The following is a 20,297-nucleotide window of genomic DNA, read 5'->3' on the forward strand; positions in this document are numbered from 1 at the left end:
CCATCTCAGCAGTGGAATATGATTATCTTGAAACTCCAAAAAAAAAAAGTAAAAAAAAAAAAAAGTGGTGTTATTAGCCATCAAATACACTTTTCCTCAAAGGTTTCCACAATTTTGGCCACTACTGTATATACATTAAATAATTAACAGTAAGGGAATAAGTTTTGTTCTGGTTTGATTGCCAGGACTGTATCTGAAAGTATTTAGAAAAATTATTCCCTGTCAATTCTATATTTATTTTATACTTCACTGAAGCTGAACTTATGGAGCTGAAAGGACATGTACATTGGCCAGGAAAATTGATCCGAATCCAGACTAAATATAAAATTAAATCCCATGGGAAAATGCATTTGAGTCTTTTTATTTTAAATATTCTTATTACAACAACTTTGTTCACATATTGATACAAATTTACATATCCAGTGTTTTATCTTTTGGGAGGAATGCCTCTGTTAGTGCATGTTTTCAAAAAATCAATGAAATTCTCATAACACAAACTTCCATTCACCATCTTGAAGGCTTTGTCACAGTTTGAATTTCCTGGCATTCCATAAAATGCATCTTTGCAGTTTGCAATCAGTGTAGGAGATATTCATAATCACATATAATCTTAAACACAGAAATTTCACAACAAAAGGGGAGGGGGAAACAATTATATAATTTTACTAGCACATATTAAGGAGGCAAAATGGTAATTCAAACAACAGGAAAATATCTTTTTTTGAGGTCACATGTAGAGAGCACAAAGAGCAATTGCAACTTCTAATCAATAAAAAAAAATCATACACATTTTTTGACAAGGCCTTGTTTTTTCATGGCTTCTTCAAATGTGTATTTTAGAAGATACAATTTATATCTTCTGGAAGTTATATCATCATTGGATAGTTATATTTACGTATATACAATTTGATGCAATAAACAAGAGTGATCCTTGTCTCTAGAATTGTAAAGGAAACATGAAAATACCACTGTGTTTGTGGAAACTTGATTGTTTAAGTACAGGTACTAAAAAGATTTAGTAAAAAGACTTTTTTGGCAAGACCAATGAACTAACTTTTGATGAATTATTCATCTCATTCTTTTCTGGGATTTGTCATAAATATAGATAATAAGTGCTTTAAATAAACTTGTCTCATAAATATATGCCAAATGATGTAAGAGCTGCTTCCCCATGGCATGATTTCAGCAACATGCTCATTCATCAAAATCAAAAATTATGCTGTCATGCCATTTAAGTGCTTTAACTTGCATGTGTCAAAATGGTTCCCCCAAACAGGACACTTTTTCATTCATGACAAGACCATACAGTTCTGTTCTTGCTGCTTATATTATGCATTTGGATTTTCCATTTATTTTTCTTTTTTCACAATATATTAAATATTGATAATTTAATCAATAAACATTTATTACATTTCAACTTTATAACCAGAAAGAAACTACAGTGAGGTTGACTAATAGCACCCGTTTCCACTTCAAGTATCCTATCTAATTAGAGAGTCTGTAATTTAAAAGCTTCTTGGCTAAGTGGTTTCAATTAGTGATCACCTGGTAACTTTAGATATTCTCCAGCAGCCTGTTACTTTAAATCAGTGTTTGCTAAGGTCAGCTATTTATCAAATACAAAAAATATGATAAGTAGAAAATGTGGTTTCTGAAAGTAAAAATCAAACTGACTCATCAGTGTGCTTGGGCATTATTGTCTAGTGTTAATATAGTACATAACGTTCATGTTAATATACCCACGAGACAGGATAAGATACAGTCAGGAAAGTATGTTTTATATGTTGTACATTTGGCTTTAAATTTTTAAGGTTTTGTTTTTTTACAAAGTAGTGCAAAATGACAATGCATTGATACAAAATCAGTCCTATTTAGTAATTATTTCCCCACTTTTTTCACTTTGTGCTTCTTTAATGGGTACAAATTGGCACACTGATTAACAGCACAGTCCTGTTTATTTTTACTGATATATATATAAGCTCTAGTGGGGCTCATATCCAGTTTATTTTTTGCTCAGAATTGCACAAAAAGCATCCTATATATATATGTTTGTGTGTGTGTGATGTTTTTTTATTGTCATATTTAAATTGCACTGAATAAAATAACATTTCAAACTGATTTTCTGTGCATATTGACAAAATTCGGGTAATACAGGAATGACACTGCAATTCTTTATAGAATGGATGTCAGTGAAAAATAAAATATCCAGCTCATTTTACATACAAAAATGAAGCTATGACAAAGCATACCACCCATGGCACAGTGGTTTTGCCAAAAGTTTCACATTTCAGAGAAACATTTATCTAAGTTTATTAATGTTCCCATAATTTAGATTTATCTGTCACTAGAAAGTGAGCTACGACTTTTAACATTATGATTGAAGCAAAAGCACCTGTTTGACTAAGTGTTATCAGTGTGAGAGATCAATATAAATTAACTTTAATTGGATCACTGACAAGATCCTTTCTTTCGGGAATAAATAGAATTCATTAGGACCACCTACTGGGTATAAAGTAAATGATTAGACACTTTAAATGATGCATTGATTAGATTGTAAATAATGATTGTGGCATTTTTCACCATATTCTACTTCTTGTAGGATTGTATTATTAAAATAATGGTGCTTGTGAAGTAAACAAATTCATGTACATTGAGAATGTGCAGAATTTAAAAAACATTTTTCTCTTCTAGCATTATTTTCAAATGATTTTTACATGTGTTTTGTCATTTCAGGCAGGATGATCTAAAGAGGAAAAAATGTTCTGGAAAAAAAACCCCGAGTTCTATGAAGTCTTAAATTTTTGTAATGTTTAAGCAAAATTGGAAAAAGTCCTTTGCTGCCTTGAATATTTGAAATGAAAAAGTACAACTTCCAGTCTTCCCTTGGATTTCCCTCCTGTCTTCTTTTTAAGGAAAAAGATATCCTAGTTTCCTTTGAGAGAATCATAGGATTATTCTTAATATACATGGATTTAAAGGGACCATTCCAGGACAGAATGTGGGAGTAAACTGATACATTTCAATATGCAGAATATAAAATGGTAAGTACTGAAGAACTAGCTTGTCCAGGGACACTATGCAGAGTTAGGAAAAACAGTACATGACTAGCATACATAATATGTACTTTCACAATCTAAACTGTGATCTTTTTTAAAAATGAGATCATCCAGTATAGATTTGCAAATGCCTTTGTATGAAGTGAAGATACTTTTATCTATAACTCTGAATATCAAGAACTAAAATTATATTTACTACATAGTTGTCACAATCAGTTTACCTTGAATTATATTGTCTACAAATGTTTGCATATGTTCTTCAGATCGCAGTGCTACTATTTCTTTATGAATCTTTGTAAATGAATTAGTTGTAAAATATTTAAGGGGATTAAACACAACAAATGTGAAATCATGTAATTAAAAAACTTGTTTTTCCTAAGAAACTATTTTCATGGGAAACACATTTTATATAAAACACATATATAAACCGTAGGATAAAATCTTGTGTGTTTTTTCACTGGAAATTAGTCCAATTAGGAAATTAAGATGACAACCCTTAAAAACAATTTAGCACTATAGGCGGACGGGCTATAGCTGACAAGCTGAGTTTTCATATTGTGGCAGAAGGCATAAATTTGAAATTCAAAACAAAAATAAGTTTGTATCATTAGAAATTCAGTAACCTTTTGTCTATACAGAAGAGTTTCAAGTGACACAATTTTAGCTCAGGTAGCCCTAATTCAGCTTCATGTAGTTTTAGGATTATATATCCATGAACTTTTACAAAAGTAACAAACTCCATCAATAAGTACACATTTACCAATATTTGGGCTCCATGAAAGCAACCCCTAAATATAATTAGTGTACACTGAAATTCAGTTCCACACAAGGAAATTATGGGCCACATTAAGAGCTGGTATTATAACTATTTTCCAATCCAGAAAGTGGCAATGTTTTAGCAAGATACAGTTTAAATCATTTTTAAAATTTATATGACATAGGAGGATGCATTTCTTGCACATATTACATACGTACAATAACAGTAATTTTGAACATGTGTAGTTTATTTGTTCCGTACATTAATTTATTAAGTTAATTTCCAGAAATGTTACTTTAATGTATAATGAGTGACAGAGATGAATTAATATCCTAGTTTTATCCTTTTCAGTGTTACTCTTCCTTAAATTGTTCATATTTAGCAATTAGCATTGTAAACTGAGTACTTATCCTATAGTTTCAGGTGGTGAAGAACACATCTTGAAGACCTAAAATTTAACTATTACAGAATTAAAGCAAAATACTGAAAGAGAGGTATCTCTTATAGCTGTGTTTGTACTATGAAAGAAGCTTTTCCACACAATCAGAGCAGCAATTATTAAGACTAATGCTGTAGATTGTATTTGTAAAAGCTGATGGCATTTTTCATGGCCCAGATTTATATGCAATTAGAATTTGCTACTCTGTAACTGTTAAATGTCTCTTTTATGAAAAGTTCATATCTGAAGCCAAAATACAATTTAAAATCTACAGGTACTTTAAAATTTTGAGGAAACAAATGGAGCAAATCAGTGAAAAAGAGACAACTCTGTGCTCTTTGTTATACTGCAGATAACACTGTGTAAATGATATTTTACTCATCGGAAAAAGACACTTGCTCTAAACACTTCAATATTCTATGCTCTTTTGAAAGTACTATTCCCAAAACAAAATAATAGTTTGCTTTGCACTTTGCTTTTTGTACCCTCCTCCCCAAATGTACAAATGGCATCCAAAGGTAGTTTCAACAGTTATACAAGCACAAACATACACACATAAACACTCACGAAAGACTAGATCTTGCAGTCTCAGCATCACCTTGTTTATCAAACCCAAGTCTGAATTCTGGGAGATATTGAAAATGCTGAAGAATATGGCACAAAGAATTGGAGATGAAATTCTTAGCAATTTAAGTGATCCCTTTCTCTCCCATGACACCAGAAAGCAGCGTCTTTCTATTTGGACTAAAGCCACAACTTTCACTCTCAAATACAAATATTTTCCAAAAGTTCAAATTTCATTCTGACACATATATGAATATTCGAAGTTTTTCTTTCAGTTTCTTAATGCAACTGCTGGTGAACCTACAGGATTCACAGTTTCCTATAAGAGAACATTCTTTTAAAGTGACATAATATATGAAAAAATAAACATATTCTTAAAGAAGTATCACCTTCAATTTTCATTCTAATTGTATGGCCTTTTGTTCTTAAATGTATTTCATGTATCTCTTGAGGCCACAGGCTCGAATGAGTTTCCACGGATTCTATGATGTCCATTTACAACTGGTACAAAAGGAATGTAACACTTCTTACATTTATAACTTGCTGAACATATTCTTTAAAAAATTGAAAAGATTAACCTTGCAAATGCATTTATCTAAATATTTTGTTGAACAGTTTGAAAGTCCAGAGTTCAGACACAACAGAACAGTTAACATAAGGTACATTAGCACCAAGTTTGATTACATATGTACTATGAATCTTGGATAATTAATTTCAGATAGCAAAAGTTCATTTGGGTATTTTTTTTTAGCACTGAGGAAAAACCAGGATATTTTAATTCTGGAACCATTGACTAGATGATTATAAAGCATTGCATTCTTGTTTACATGTTACAGAAAATGAAGCAAATTTATGGGGCAATCCATTGGCTATAGATCTTCTGATGAAAATACATTTGAATGAACAGAGTCCACTTAGATTAACACCTTCCATTTTGTTATCTCTGCTCTATTTTTTATTGGGTGGGAAACTTGTTTACAGAAAAAAGCTGGATCCTCCATGACAGACTTTGCTGGTTTTCCCTATCGTTAAAGTGGCAGTGTACAGGAGAAATATGTTCCATGTGTATGTATGATACAGACAAATAAGTAAATGGGACAGACTATCAGACATAACCCTGCTCTCATGAGGATCGATTTAAACATTTTATCTCAACTATTTTTTCAGGAAACCTTTGAATTAAATGTTGTTTTTGAGTTTAAAATGCTGATTTCACAAACTGAAACTTGGGAGTCCAGAAAATCTCATGTGAAAAATTCACATGTATGTTCGCACACAGAAAGACATCACCACACAAAATCTGTTTTCTAAAGTTTGAGGCTATCTGTTGTCATTCCATTTCTGGGATCTATGACAAATTTAAAATGTGAACAATCATTTATTTGAATTTTATCCCATCTTTATTACTTTATAAGTAATTCAAAGTAGCGAACAGGCCCCTAATACTCCTTCCTATTTTCACCATGCAACAAACCTGTGAGGTAGGTTAGCCTGAGAGAGAATGACTGGCCCAAAGTCTGTCAGCGGCTGTCATGCCTATGGTGGGATTAGAACTCAGTCTCCTGATTTCTAAACCATTACACCAAACTGGTTCTCTTTACTCACTGTGACATCATAACAAATCATTTCCAACAAACACTCCTAAAAGTAAACTTAATTGTCCAGTGTTTTATTTTTTATCAGAAGTCAAATACATTTAAACTATATTTAAAAGGGACTACTTTAGTCAAATAGCGAAAAATATAATTTAGGAAATATCTTTGAGTTAACTGTTAAGTCTTCCTTTTTTGATACTGATAAAACAATGTGGAGGAGAAGTCTCTAAATAAAGACTCTTCCATACTATCAGCTTGTATTGCCTGAAGAAGTTACATATATATTCATTTCATGTTAAACACAGACCGAATTAATCCCTTCAGAAAAGAACATGAAATCAAGCCACAAACTGTTAAGTCAATTAATAACATTTTGAAATCCAAGGCTGAATGCATCTCCCAAATACATGTTTAAAAATACCTACCTTCAACCTAAACTCATTGCTGTAAAATGCTGAACATAATGGTACTCTGCAATTTGAAAACTACTTACCATTTTGCAGATTGTATTCACTAGTAAAAGTAATTAAAAATTAACATGTTTTATAGGCCACTGAAAGCTATATGTTATTAATGAGAGATGGAAGCAAGTTCCTCATCTGTCATCAGATGTCAAACCAAACATACAATAACAAACTGCAGCTGCATATTGGCAATACTAAAAAGGTGATGATCTCTTAACTTGCCTTCTCCTCTACTCTCAAATGTTTCATCAATAATTGTGCTCCATTTTATGAAGTGTTCCATTTTATGAAGGTGATGCCTATTGCTGCTCGGGAAAAAAAATGTTAATAGGAAAATGTGCTCATCCATAAAATATATTCAATTCATGTTTTCATTTTAGAAAGAAATGGACAATAACATTACTTAAACTCTTAGCCTTAAACACTTCTTAAGCCCTTCTTAAGCCCTAAGACAAATTGGACCTCTGAAAAAGTTGGGTTGAAGCTCAAAATTACCATGCTGTAATTTTTTAACATGACAAAATGGAAATTTGGGGAATGCATACAAAATTGTTATTGGAAGTGCATTCAATTACTTCGATCAATACAAAAGTAAACTCAATGAAACTTAGTATTTGTTGTCTTAGATCGGCTTTTAAACTTTTTTTGGAAACAGTACAAAAGCTAAAGAAGCTTCTCATCTTGTAAGGACTTATGCATTTATAGGTTAGACAAACGAGTGGTTAGCTTGCTTCGTCTGATCCAGACTGATAAATATTTTTATCCAGCATTACAGTGCAAGTTGATTTTTTCCATTTTTGGTTACTTATTTTCACACACAAAAAAAATCATTTTTTTTATAATGATATTTTTTAAATCATTGAAATAGATGAAGGATTAACCAAACATGTGAAACTGAATGCAAGTCTTCCCATTGGAGCAACCATTGTGGGAGTCACTGGCTTCAAAATGGAAGGTGTGACTAAATGATCAAAGCCTCATTCCTTTCTAATATCCATAGCATGGCAGTGCACTTACATTAAAAAAAAAAGCACGATTTAAGTTTTGATCACCATGTCCTGTCTGGAATTTGGAAGCCAGGGTCTATCACTGTAAATGAGCTTATTTCCCATGGAGTAAGCAAGATGTTCTGCAACCAAAGGCAATTTACAAGACACAACCATTTATAAACAATTTAGAAAGTTAGTTTATAAAACAGAATCAAACATTGTTTTGGATATCCGGATGTATCATTCTATTTGATAAATTATATTTGTTAAACCATACTAAATAGTTTGGTCCTGTTGTTTTATGTTGATTAGCTTCGTATCCCCCTCCCCAATTTCTTTTGCTGCCCTGCAAGGAAAAAAAACCCTGCTTTAATCAATATAAACATGATTGCCTTATGTAACTGACAATGATGCAGCATTGCAAAAATGATAAAACAAGAAATAGTATATAAGAGCATACTCCTCAGTGAACACTCTCAAACACAGCAGGATTTCCAACAAATTATAAAACAATGTCGTGGCAGAGGTTCAGGATGGAATAATTTGTGCAGTCATGTCATGGTCTTTAAAAGCACCCAAGTTATTTCACATATATCCCATAAGTACATCCTGCAAATGTTGCTACTTTTTGGTTTCCCACAAGGGATAGTAAATGTATGATTAAAATGTAACTGTAAGTCACCACAGCTTGGATTGTTTAAAGAAGGGAAATCCAATGTTGGATTATTACTCTTAATTCCTTTTCAAAATCTTGGCTCAATAAAATATAAGAAGGTTCTGAAAAATGGTGATCACTTCTTCAACAAATAAATGGAACAGAAAGTGACCAATACCACCACTATTATTTTTTTGAAAGACATCTTTATCTGGCAAGGAAGGAGAGTGGTTAAGGTTTCAAGGCTTTAAGTGAATTATTGATCCATATTGAGAAGGCGGCCAGATGACAAACAGTAATGTTTTACTCAGGACTTTCCCCCCCCCTCCTCATCTTGGGATGGCGATTTTGACAGCTTTCCTCCCCCTTAATATAAAGTGCAGGAAAAAACGGATAATGGTTTAGTTCCAAAACCATTTCTCTAAATTACCAACAGACTTGTATTCTTGGTGTCTCTTTACATGGTCACAAGCGAGACATGCATGCGATTCCCAGAATCGAGAAAGGCGCACTGAAAAATCCTTCCTCCAGTTGAAGTAGCTAATATACAGTTTAGTGTTTTTATCAAGCATCAGAAGGTACTCTGAAAGGTCCTTTGGAGACAGGAAATCCTCCACATGTATGAAAGAATTAGCAGGGATGTAATTCTCATAGTTTTCTCTAGGAGGACCCAGAACAACTGGCACAGATCCAGCGAAAAGAGCATTGTAGAGTTTCTCTGTAATGTAGTCTTTATGGATAGAATTTTCAAAGGAAAGGTAAAATTTGCAAGTGGAAATAGTGGGGATCAAATTTTTATCACTGATATAATCTCCAAATGCTTGTCCATATGTATGAATTTCAATATATTTACTTAATTCATTATAATACTTAACTCTAGCATGCTCAGGATTCCAGTTACTCACTACCCAACATACAAGTTTTTCTTTATTCGGCATTTCATACTCAAAGGAATTTGTGCTGACTATCATGAAGCCATAAGGCACCTGAATATCTGAATCCCGGCGATAGGTGAGGGTCAAATTGAACAAATGTTCAATCCCACTCTTTTGTGGAGTATGGGTTGGAGATTCCAGGTTCATCCAGATCCATTTCTGAAATGCAGGTCTAGGCTGCTGAGGTAAATTAGTCAGATCCCAGCTAATATCTCTATGATGAATGAGAACTGCATGAGACCGGTTATATAGTGTGCGGTCCGTTGTCAGATGGCATCCATGGATATTAAAAGTGGGACAGAATTTCAGATCAAATGTCTGTCCAAATGGCCAAACCCATATCAAAATTGTTGTTTCATTAATGTAATCACTTTTGGTTGAGAAGAAATTCTTCATTTTTAGAACCGAGCTGGCTGATTCAATAGGACTAGAGATCCATCCGCTTGTGGGTTTGATATAGATCAGCAGACAGGCCATGAAACAGCCAAGCACAATGAAGAGAAATAGAAATGGCCGGAAAATTCCTTTGGATGATGATGTCATAATTTGATCTACAAAGAAAAGAAGGAAGAGTTTAAAGTCAGTGTTTTTAGATTAACGTGATCTTTATTAAAATTTGCATGCATAAAAAATCTACTTTAAAAACATGCTGTAGAGAAATAAAACTACATATAATGGTTATTACACACTATTGATAAACCTAAAAATTACAAATAATGGGAAAGAATCATAATATTTTTCACAAACCTGAATGGAAATCAAATGAATTAAAAATATGTGTTGAGGTGGAATGAAAACAATTACATCACTATGCTCCATGTATTTGTGTATTTGTATTTCAGTGTTAATATTATTCAGTTAGTCGCATCTGTATTCAAGATAATCCTTTATTGTTTCTGGTTACAGAAGAAGTCAAACATTAAATATTTATATTATTTTTAGGGGGATTTTTCTTTTCCTTTTTTTAACATTTATAAATTTTGCTACTGTTATTGATGTTATATTGAGCATTAATTATCTAACTTCAATAATTCTTTGTTCATTTTATATGAAATATAGGTTCATATATATAAAAACACAGCTATGCTTAATAAAATAACACATGAAAAAAGAAACCTCCTCCAAAATAGATATAATGTGGATTTATTACTACCAACATACATTTTAGCAATCAGCATTTTACACACTGCAAAGAGTGTAAAAACAATAGCTTTTGAAAAAAAATTACTATGCAAAATGTAACATGGCTCTATGCTAGATCCAAAACGGCAAACATTTAAAGAAACTGTCCGTTGGCCTGGTAGGTAAAGGAGCTTAAGGAACATTAGGAATAAAATCCTCACATAGCATGAATAATCCTAATTGCCATAAACATTCCTCAGTTCTTGAGAGCAGAGACAAGTTCAATCATGCTAAACATATGCAATCACTTCTGATATATCTCATTAGGATAGAGCATTCTTTGTGTGCTTTTTTGTCTTCCTTTGTGAATGGAAATACTTACATATTTAAAACATTTATCGATTTTTACCACTACAAAACAGAATCCCAATTTAAGACAATTTTTTTAAAAAAAATTACAGATTAAGCAATTTTAATCTTAAAATTAAAACAATGTGGTCCATATGGGGTTGCTCTTGAAGGACATTTGGAAACACCATCTGGTACATAATACAGCTCATAGGTAATAAAGAGTGTTTGTTGGATATCTGACATATGCAACACCACTGCTATATGAGCTGCACTGACTGCCAGTGTACTTCCAGGTGCAATTCCAAGTGCTTGTTTTCACCTTTAAAAACCTTCATACCGGTAGTGAAATCCAAATTTTTTTACTACCGGTTCTGTGGGCGTGGCTTGATGAGCATGGTGTGGCTCGATGGGTGTGGCTTGGTGACTGTGGCAGGGGAAGGATACTGCAAGATCCCCATTCCCACCCCACTCCAGGGGAAGGATACTGCAAAATCCCCATTCCCTCCCCACTCCTGGGGGAAGGACATTGCAAAATCTCCATTCCCACCGCATTCTGGGGCCAGCCAGAGGTTGTATTTGCTGGTTCTCTGGACTACTCAAAATTTCCGCTACCGGTTCTCCAGAACATGTCAGAACCTGCTGGATTTCACCCCTGCTTCATACCTAACCCAATTTGGTTCTAAGATTGGGTATGTTATGAGTCCCATCAACCAAGGAATGTAATCTGCCATAGCTCTGGAACGTTCTCCCTTAAGCGACCAGGATGACCCTGACTTAGATTAATTAATCAGTGGAACAGCTTGCTTCCAGAAGTTGTGGGTGCTCAAAATTTAAGAAGAGATTGGACAATCATTTGTCTGAAATAGTATAAGGTCTCCTGCTTGAGCAGGGAGTGGACTAAAAGACCACCAAGGATCCTTTCAATTCTTTATTCTGACCCTGCCGGCCTTTTGTAAACCATGAGGACTAGTGGTGCACCTGGGTCTGGGGCCCTGTGTGTGTTAAGGGTCCCACTTCTTGTTTGTATTAGCATCCATAGAATAGTTCTACTTGGCAATCATATATATTTATTTTGAATGATTTAAAATATTTTTACTTTTTATGATGTGGGTCACCCAGAATCACTTCTTGAGATGGGTGACTAGATTATAGAAATAAAAAAATACAATTTTAAAAACCAGAAAAAAAGATCAGCAGCAACAATAAACAAGACAGGGCAGAAGAAATTCTGCAAAAAAAGACAACATGAACAAATTAATTTTGCATCACATACGGAAAACTTTATCAACCCTAATTAAACTGGGAAGCAATTCTATAATTGGATGAACTCTATCATGAATACCACATCTCAGGTTATTGAACAGAGGATTCCTGAAAAATGTTGGATCATAAAAATTATACCCCAGTAATCTTAATGACCAGAAAATAAAGGCAAAACAATCAATCAGGTACTCTTAAACCCATGTAGGTTGAGTACCTTCATGTTCACTCAAACATGCTTTCAGTCATTGTATCTTCTATATAATATATACTTCCCCATAACTCTCAGAATTCTGTTTTCCCTAAATTTTCCAAGCTAGCCTTAAAGGTAGGCCTACACATAGCACAATGAATGATTCCAACCATCAAGTTAGCATATTTTTGCACAGATTTGCCACACCAATTGATGCTGGGGAAACTTTGTTTTGCCCTTTACTTTTATGGATTACAAATAAAAGTGGGCACTTTTTTCTGTCTACAAGGTGACATTTGATGTTGACTGGTAGGCTGTAGGCTCTACTTGCAAATATAAAGAGATTCCTTTTACTATACATTGCCCACCCTCTAAAATAAAATATTTATTTTAATATTTATTTTCCTCTAAAATATTCATAAATGTTCCTCATTCACGTAGTACGTATGCCATTTACTTACCATTCCATTTATTTGCTGTTTACTTACGTCATTCATATTAATACTCGTTTTCACATCCCATTCACATACTCTACGCTAGTCACATATAATACTCATATGTCCATTCATTCCTCATTTCATTTTCACCATCCAGCTACTATTTCACACATGGCAAAAACTGATTGCATTGTAATACTGCCAAGAGATTTCAGGGATTATTCAAAAAGTGTGTCAGGTTTTAAATAAAAACCCCTGTTTTCTCCATGTCTAATTCTATACATCACATGTTTTTACTCTGGTATAGCACATTCAGTTATTCTAATATCTGTGAGTAGCTTTTTGTATACTTCATACCGGTAGTATGAAGTCCCTAGGGAGATAGGGCGGTATATAAATACGAAAAAATAAATAAAATAAATAAATAAATACTTTCCCCTTAAAAAAAACTTAAATGGCTCTACAAAATCATATGTGGGCCATAAGAAGAAAATCTGACTTATTCTACAATGCTTATCTTATCTTATTTGGCTACTTTAGCAATCAAATGGGATTTGTTTCTGCCTCGGGTATCAATAAGGCAGATCTGGCTGCATTCCTAAAACAGAATGGCCCGGGGAATTACATCATAATGTAGCATTATTTCTAAAGACATTTTTAGGTGGGAAATGACTATCCTATTTGAACTAATAACGGAGTGTTTTAGGTTGCCATAGAAAGTGCCTGTACATATTGATGCAGGAAGGAGATGCAGGAAGAGTAGATAGAATACCCTTTGGAAATCAAGGGCTAGCTGAATCAGAGCAAATCTACACTTGATTGGAATGCAACCTCTTTGCAGGCTTGCCCAGAAGAATGACCTTTTCTAGTGATCATGACAGATAATGAGCTTAATGAATTGCATGATAGTCAGTTTAAAGAAGTATCCACACACAGTCCTTCTGACTGCACAGGTACATGGAACTGCAACAGAATGCTAGGATGGATTGAAGGAATGATGTATCAAAGATCAGTAGAAGATAAAGATGTGACTGATGAATACAATGATCAAGAATCATGTAGATTGACTTCCATTAACAAGTACTACCCCAAACACTTTGACCTCTTCCCAAATTGTATTGTGAAATTGTAGCACTAGTCCATTGAATAATCAAGCTAATATTTTCAGTTATAAAATAGGAGACAAAGAGGAGCACTGGGTATAAACTGGGGAAAACATGTGAAGTGTGTAAGAACTTCTCCTTTCTACAGATTAATTTATTTGCTGTGTTTTCCCCCTGATACTTCAATCACTCTTTATTTATTAAACAAATTAAGATAGCTTATCACATGTAGTGACTCAGAGCGACGTAGAACATTCAAAATCCACAGTTAAAATTCACCACTCCAACCCCTATTCCACCATAACAGCAACAACAGAATCAGACAAGCCACTAGATTGGCTCTGAATGAGATCCTCAAACTTGCTGACAAAACTATGTCTTCAAGGTTTTGCAGAAAAGCAACAAGGTGACAGCCAAACTTATATCTGGAGGAAGAAAGGGAGAAAGACATCACTATCTTTTCGATACTGGGAAATCTTTCTGAAATCAAGGAGCTACAAGACAAATTTGGTAAATATCTGATTTAGGTAACCTCTCTGCTTACATTAGTTGGGGAAATTGTACTGATTAGCAATATGAACAGTACCTCTAATTTGTTGTAATGGAACTGAGACATATTAAAGTTACCACTGTATTTAAACTCTGATTCAAAGCCAATGCAATTGTTGTAGTATGTATTATTATTTCTGTAACTATTGTGTCCGCCAGGGGCAAAAATCCTGAGAGGGGAGGAAATAAGCTCTTTGGGTTTCCCCCCTCCTAACCTATAGGTACTAGAGGTAAGGAAAATGTTGTTACTGCAATCTTTGCTCAATATTCCCCTGAGCATATCTGTGGAGCATATCCACATGACTGTTGATTCTGAATATACAGGAATCTGTCTCAGAGGTATGGCATGCCCAAGTAATTATGCATTGTATTCCAATAAAACAAAAGCTATTTTTTCAAATTGGGGAAATTTCATTAGAGAACACAAGTATGGATTTATTGTATACAGGGTGTGCACTGTAGAAAATATAATTTGGATTAATTTCAGAAACACCTCAATAATTTCGAAATGAAGTAGTATTCCTCCAAAACCAACTTAATTAGAGCCATCTGGAACATTCATGAATATTTTGGAAATACACAGACATTGTCTAAAACAATTTTGCCACAAATTCTTCATATGCAAAAAAAAAAAAAAGTAAAAAGATAGGGATATAGAAATTTTGTGACTATTTTTGCAACAAACAACAGCTAATTGTAGTTACCTAGGGCTCTTCAGTCACAGTACACTCTGATCTAGTGGTAGAGGAACCAGTCTAGAAAGAGGGAGACCTTAAGTCCTGCTAAGACATGTAAGCAAGCTGACTGACCTTCGGCCAGTCACTCTCTCTTAATCTAATCCTCTTCACAGGATTGTTGTGGGGGAAAATAGGAGGAGAAAGGTATGTTGGATATGTTTGTCATCTTAAGTTATTTGTAAAAGTAATAAAGATGGGATAAAAATAAAATAAATAAAATTAATATGATGTTTAGTGATTGATTGGTTGGAAAAGACTGAACGTTCCCAACTTAAGTTGCATTTATATAGCAATTGAACCAAAATGTGTACTGAGAGGAAAGTTTTTAAAAGGATTATTTTCCATTCATCCTAATTTCTGCTATTTTTTTTCACATCTCATCCATAAGGATACACGTTCTGATATTTTCATGTATCAAAAATGAATGAAATAAGATCCCTTGCTTTGCAAATAAGAATACTCCCCTTGCAGAAAGGTAAAAAAAAATCCTGAATTTTATAAAAATCCTCAGATATTGTAGCTGAGGCCTCTTCTGTGCTCTACTCTATTTTCGTAACATTGTTTACAAAAACACAGACATAATTGCATACTTTTTAAAGATGCTACCAATCTATAAAGTTTATTTTTTGAAAATTATTCTTCCTCAAAACCTACTTAAGTAAAAAATAGATATTTCAGGAGTTTGCATATTTTATCAGATTCTACAGAAGAACTGAAAAGCTTAAGATAATTCCATTTATTTTTAAAATTAAAAAGGAAAGCTGTTTAGTCCAAACTAAGTAGGCATATTTATTTTACATTTAGCCTTTTATATCATTTAAGTTTTAGTATTTATAAAGGTTAATATCTCTTCAAACATGTATAGTTATTGATTTCCAACTATAGTGAATTTATTTTGCTTTAGAATAAGAAAAATACAAAATCTCCCACTTCCTATTGATTACAGAAACTCACAGAAAACATAGGTTATTTTGTTTACACAGGTTCTAATCACAAATTCATACTTAAATAATAACCCACTCAGAATATACAGAAAGAATACAGCAAACCAGAATCTCTGTAAGGATACTTTAACTGTTTTATTTTTAAAAAGCTCTTATAAAGCTGAAATATCCTAAGGCAAATCAAGGATTTTCTGACACAGTTGAAAGAATGTTAAATTCAGTACATTCAGTGCCAAGTTACCTATTTTTACAGTATAAACGAATAATTTCCGCATATAGTTTATACTATATTATAGTGTTTAACTGATTTAACAAATATGCATTTCATTTTGGATTGCTTTGAGAACTTAGTAGTAAAACTAAAGAAGAAAGGGAAGAAACGAAAAGAATTAACTATTTTGCAACTTACTGCATTCAAGAGGCTTGAAGCTAAGTTTTCATTTTGCTGGAAAAAGGACCATTTTTCTGTACAAAAATAATAAAAACATGACAAGACGATCCTGAATACAGGTATCTCTGACGCTCATGACTATAATTCTATTGAAAAATTAATTCATGTATTTTTTTTTATGTTATGCCAATAGAGGATTGATCGGTGATTCAGAGTGTTTCTGCAAAGAGCCTGAAGTTTGGACACACCTTAGATGCTTATCTCGTTATTACTCCTACCTATTTTGGTTATGACTTGGAGGAAGCAAGAGATTTGTACAGAATGGGCGTTGGTCTTACCTGAGACGCCCTTTCTCAGGAAGGCTGAAACGGCAGTCAGATGAGGGTAGTACTCGTCTGTCAAGCTTGGAGGACCGAATCTGCAGAAACTTTTAAGCCCCGCCTCTTCCTGTTGGCTATCAGTTTTTGGTGAGGAAGCTGATGCAGACTGAAGTGTCTTCCTGGAATGAGAAAGAATTAGTGCACTCCCACCCCCACGGCAGGAGGCCGGCCCCGGAAGGGTGGGGCTGACTGCCGTTTCAGCCTTCCTGAGAAAGGGCGTCTCAGGTAAGACCAATGCCCATTCCCCATTGAGGCTGGAAACGGCAGTCAGATGAGGGACATACCAAAGCTCGATGTCCAGCAGGGAGGGTCCAAGGCTGGCCGACAGTCATTGATTCTGGGGGATGCTCTGTAGAACTCTCCTGCCAAATGCAGCGTCCGCTGATGTGTAAGTGTCAAGCTTGTAATGCTTGATAAAGGGAGTAGGAGTGGACCAAGTCACGGCTCTACACACCTTCTCCAAGGGAGCCTGAGTGGCCCAAGCAGTGGAAGTGGCTGCGCTTCTGGTGGAATGAACCATTATATGAGGCGGAAGAGGCAAGGAGAGTTTCTCATAGGCTGTGGTTATGGTGGCCCGAATCCACCTACCAATAGTAGTTGCCGAAGCCTTGGAACCCAAGGAGGATGGTTGGAAGGAGACGAAGAGAGCTTCTGTACATCGGAAGGCGGTAGTATGATGAAGATATATTTTCAGCGCCCGGCGAACATCCCGTGTATGCCACAATTTTTCCATCAGGTGGGAAGGTGATGGGCAGAAGTTCGGCAGAACTACCTCCTGTGCTCTGTGAAATGGAGTTTTAATCTTTGGAATGAAAGTCGGGTCAAGTGGTAGAACCACCCTATCAAGGTGGAATATGCAAAGATCTTGTCGTGTCGACAGGGCAGCCAATTCAGAAATATGATGAGCCGATGTGATGGCGATAAGAAAGGCCACCTTGAATGATAGAAATTTGAGAGAAGCATGTTTAAGTGGCTCAAAGGGTGATTTAGTTGATGCTGTGAGAACTTTGTTCAAATTCCATGAGGGGAACCTATGAATCACTGGTGGATGTAAATTAGAGGTGCCCCTCAAGAACTGTCTTATGATTGGGATGCCTGCCAAGGAATTAGAAGAACCACAGGTAAGAATGGTGGAGATGGCCGCCACCTGACGTCTTAGCGTATTAGGGGCCAAACCCGATTCAAGACCGTCTTGCAAAAACCCAATGATGTGGGCCAGTTCCAGTGATGTAGGTGAAGAGGAATGCTTACTGCACCAACGAGAGAAACTCCACCAAGTGGCCTCGTAGATGCGGTATCTTTCTCTGAGCCGCTTGGATGGTTGTGATGGCATTTACTGGAAGTCTGAACTGTGTTAAGATGCTTTGCTCAACCTCCAAGTTGTAACCATTGGGGCTCCGGATGGGTTAGAGCCCCCTGATGAAGGGATATCATGTTGTCTGGTATTGTCCACGGAGCGGTCACCGATAAGGAAACGAGGTCGGAGAACCAAGGGCGTCGGGGCCAGTGAGGCGCCAGAAGGAGCAGCTCTGCTTCCTCTTCCAGGAGTTTCCTGATCACCTTGGGTAAGAGGGAAAACGGAGGGAAGGCGTACAGAAGGCCCGGAGGCCATGGAGAGCGTACGGCATCCACCTCCTCCGCTCCTGGTGACTGGAACCTGGAAAAATACCATGGCAGTTGACAGTTTGTCGGGGAGGCGAACAGGTCTACTTTTGGAGAACCAAAGTGCCGGGAAATTTTCTGGAACAGATGTGGGGGTAAGCTCCACTCTGATTGATCAATTTGATGAGGGCTGAGGGCATCCACCCTTACATTGGAGGAGCCTGAGATGTGGTTTGCCTTGAGAGATCAAAGGTGGCGTTCCGCCCAGCGACCCAGGGCAACGGTCTCTGTCATAAGAGATTTTGATTGTGTTCCTCCCCGTCTGTTTACGTGGGCTTTTGCCGAGACATTTTCTATGAGAACTAGGACATGGGATCCCGAAACCAGATGCTTGAGGTGAACAAGAGCCTTGTAAATGGCCCGAAGTTCCAATAAATTTATGCTGAGTCCCCTTTCCAAACGCCCTGTGCCAGATTGGTGCCTAGATGCGCTCCCCATCTGGAGAGGCTTGCGTTGGTCGTAAGGATGAGTCTGTGGGGCTTGCGGAATTCCGTTCCTTTGGCAATTGCTGTTGACGTCCACCACCGGAGCGATGAGACCACTTCTGGTGGAAGGCGGATGCGAGAATGAGACGTGGTGAGGTTGCGTCTTTGGTAGGGGAGTAGAAGCCATTGGAAAGTCCTGCTATGGAGATGAAACCAGGGTACTATCCCAAAGGTAGAGACCATCTTACCTAATAGCTGGGATAATTTGTTGAGGGACACTGAGGGAGATGCAATAATGTGGGAAGCCAAGTCTTTAAGGCTAGATTGGCGCTCCTGTGACAAGTAGACCACGGACTGGATAGAGTCAATTTGCACCCCCAAGTGCTGAATTGTGGTGGAAGAGGAAAGATGGCTTTTTTGCCAATTGATAGAAAACCCATGGTCTTGGAGGATACAAATGGTAGTGGAAAGATCTTGGTGGGCCTTGTGTAAGGATGAGGAGAGGATGAGAATATCATCCAAATAGTATAGAATATGAATCGGAAGGGGGGCGTATGTGACCAATTAAGGCTCCCATGACCTTGGAAAAAACCCTAGGAGCCGAAGATAGGCCAAATGGCAATGTGGTGTATTGGAAATGATTGCCATTGTAACAGAAGCTAAAGTATTGTTGATGTGACTCTGCAATTGGGATATGGAGATAGGCCTCCGTGAGGTCTATAGAAGACAGGAGGTCACCTTGGCGGATGCATTCCAGAATAGTATGCAAAGATTGCATCTTAAATTTGCGGTATGTGATATAACAGTTTAGGGATTTGAGGTCAAGAATTGCCCTCCATCCCCCCGAGGATTTGTGTATGACAAACAGTCTAGAATAAAACCCGAGACTCTGTTGAGGAATCGGGGCCCGCCGGATAGCCTTAATGAGGAGAAGATGACTAATAGCCTCCTTCATCACGGAGTGTTTGAGTGAGAAGCGGGAAATCGGGCATCGCACAAATACTCTCGGGGGAAGTGAGAGAAATTCAAGATGGAGTCCAGACCGGACAGTCTGGAGAACCCAAGCATCAGAAATAGATGCTGCCCATTAGTCGGCGAAAAGGGTTAGCCAGCTGCCAATGGGAGGGGAGTCAACAGTATTAGGTTCTGCGGAAACCCCTGCCCCTGCCACCCCAAAAGGATCTAGAGGGAGGGAATTTAGAGCTTGGTCTAACCTGTAAATCTCTATGGAACTGCCATCTAGATTGTGAGGTGCGTTGAGATCGCGGATGATAGAAGCTGGTGTCTGA

The 20,297-nt window shown here is 36.2% G+C and overlaps 1 protein-coding gene across 1 annotated transcript; it reads right to left on the reverse strand.

The window, feature by feature from the left end:
* Positions 1-345: 345 nt before the first annotated feature.
* Positions 346-16,828, reverse strand: FUT9 (fucosyltransferase 9). Its single transcript, XM_058175141.1, has 2 exons — positions 16,560-16,828; positions 346-10,005 (listed from the first exon to the last, which is right to left on the reverse strand). The coding sequence occupies exon 2, from the start codon at positions 9,995-9,997 to the stop codon at positions 8,921-8,923; it is 1,077 nt and encodes a 358-aa protein (XP_058031124.1). The 5' UTR covers positions 9,998-10,005; positions 16,560-16,828; the 3' UTR covers positions 346-8,920.
* Between the last annotated feature and the right edge of the window lie 3,469 nt (positions 16,829-20,297).

Source organism: Ahaetulla prasina, chromosome 1, assembly GCF_028640845.1.
Source record: "Ahaetulla prasina isolate Xishuangbanna chromosome 1, ASM2864084v1, whole genome shotgun sequence".
NCBI lineage: Eukaryota > Metazoa > Chordata > Lepidosauria > Squamata > Colubridae > Ahaetulla > Ahaetulla prasina.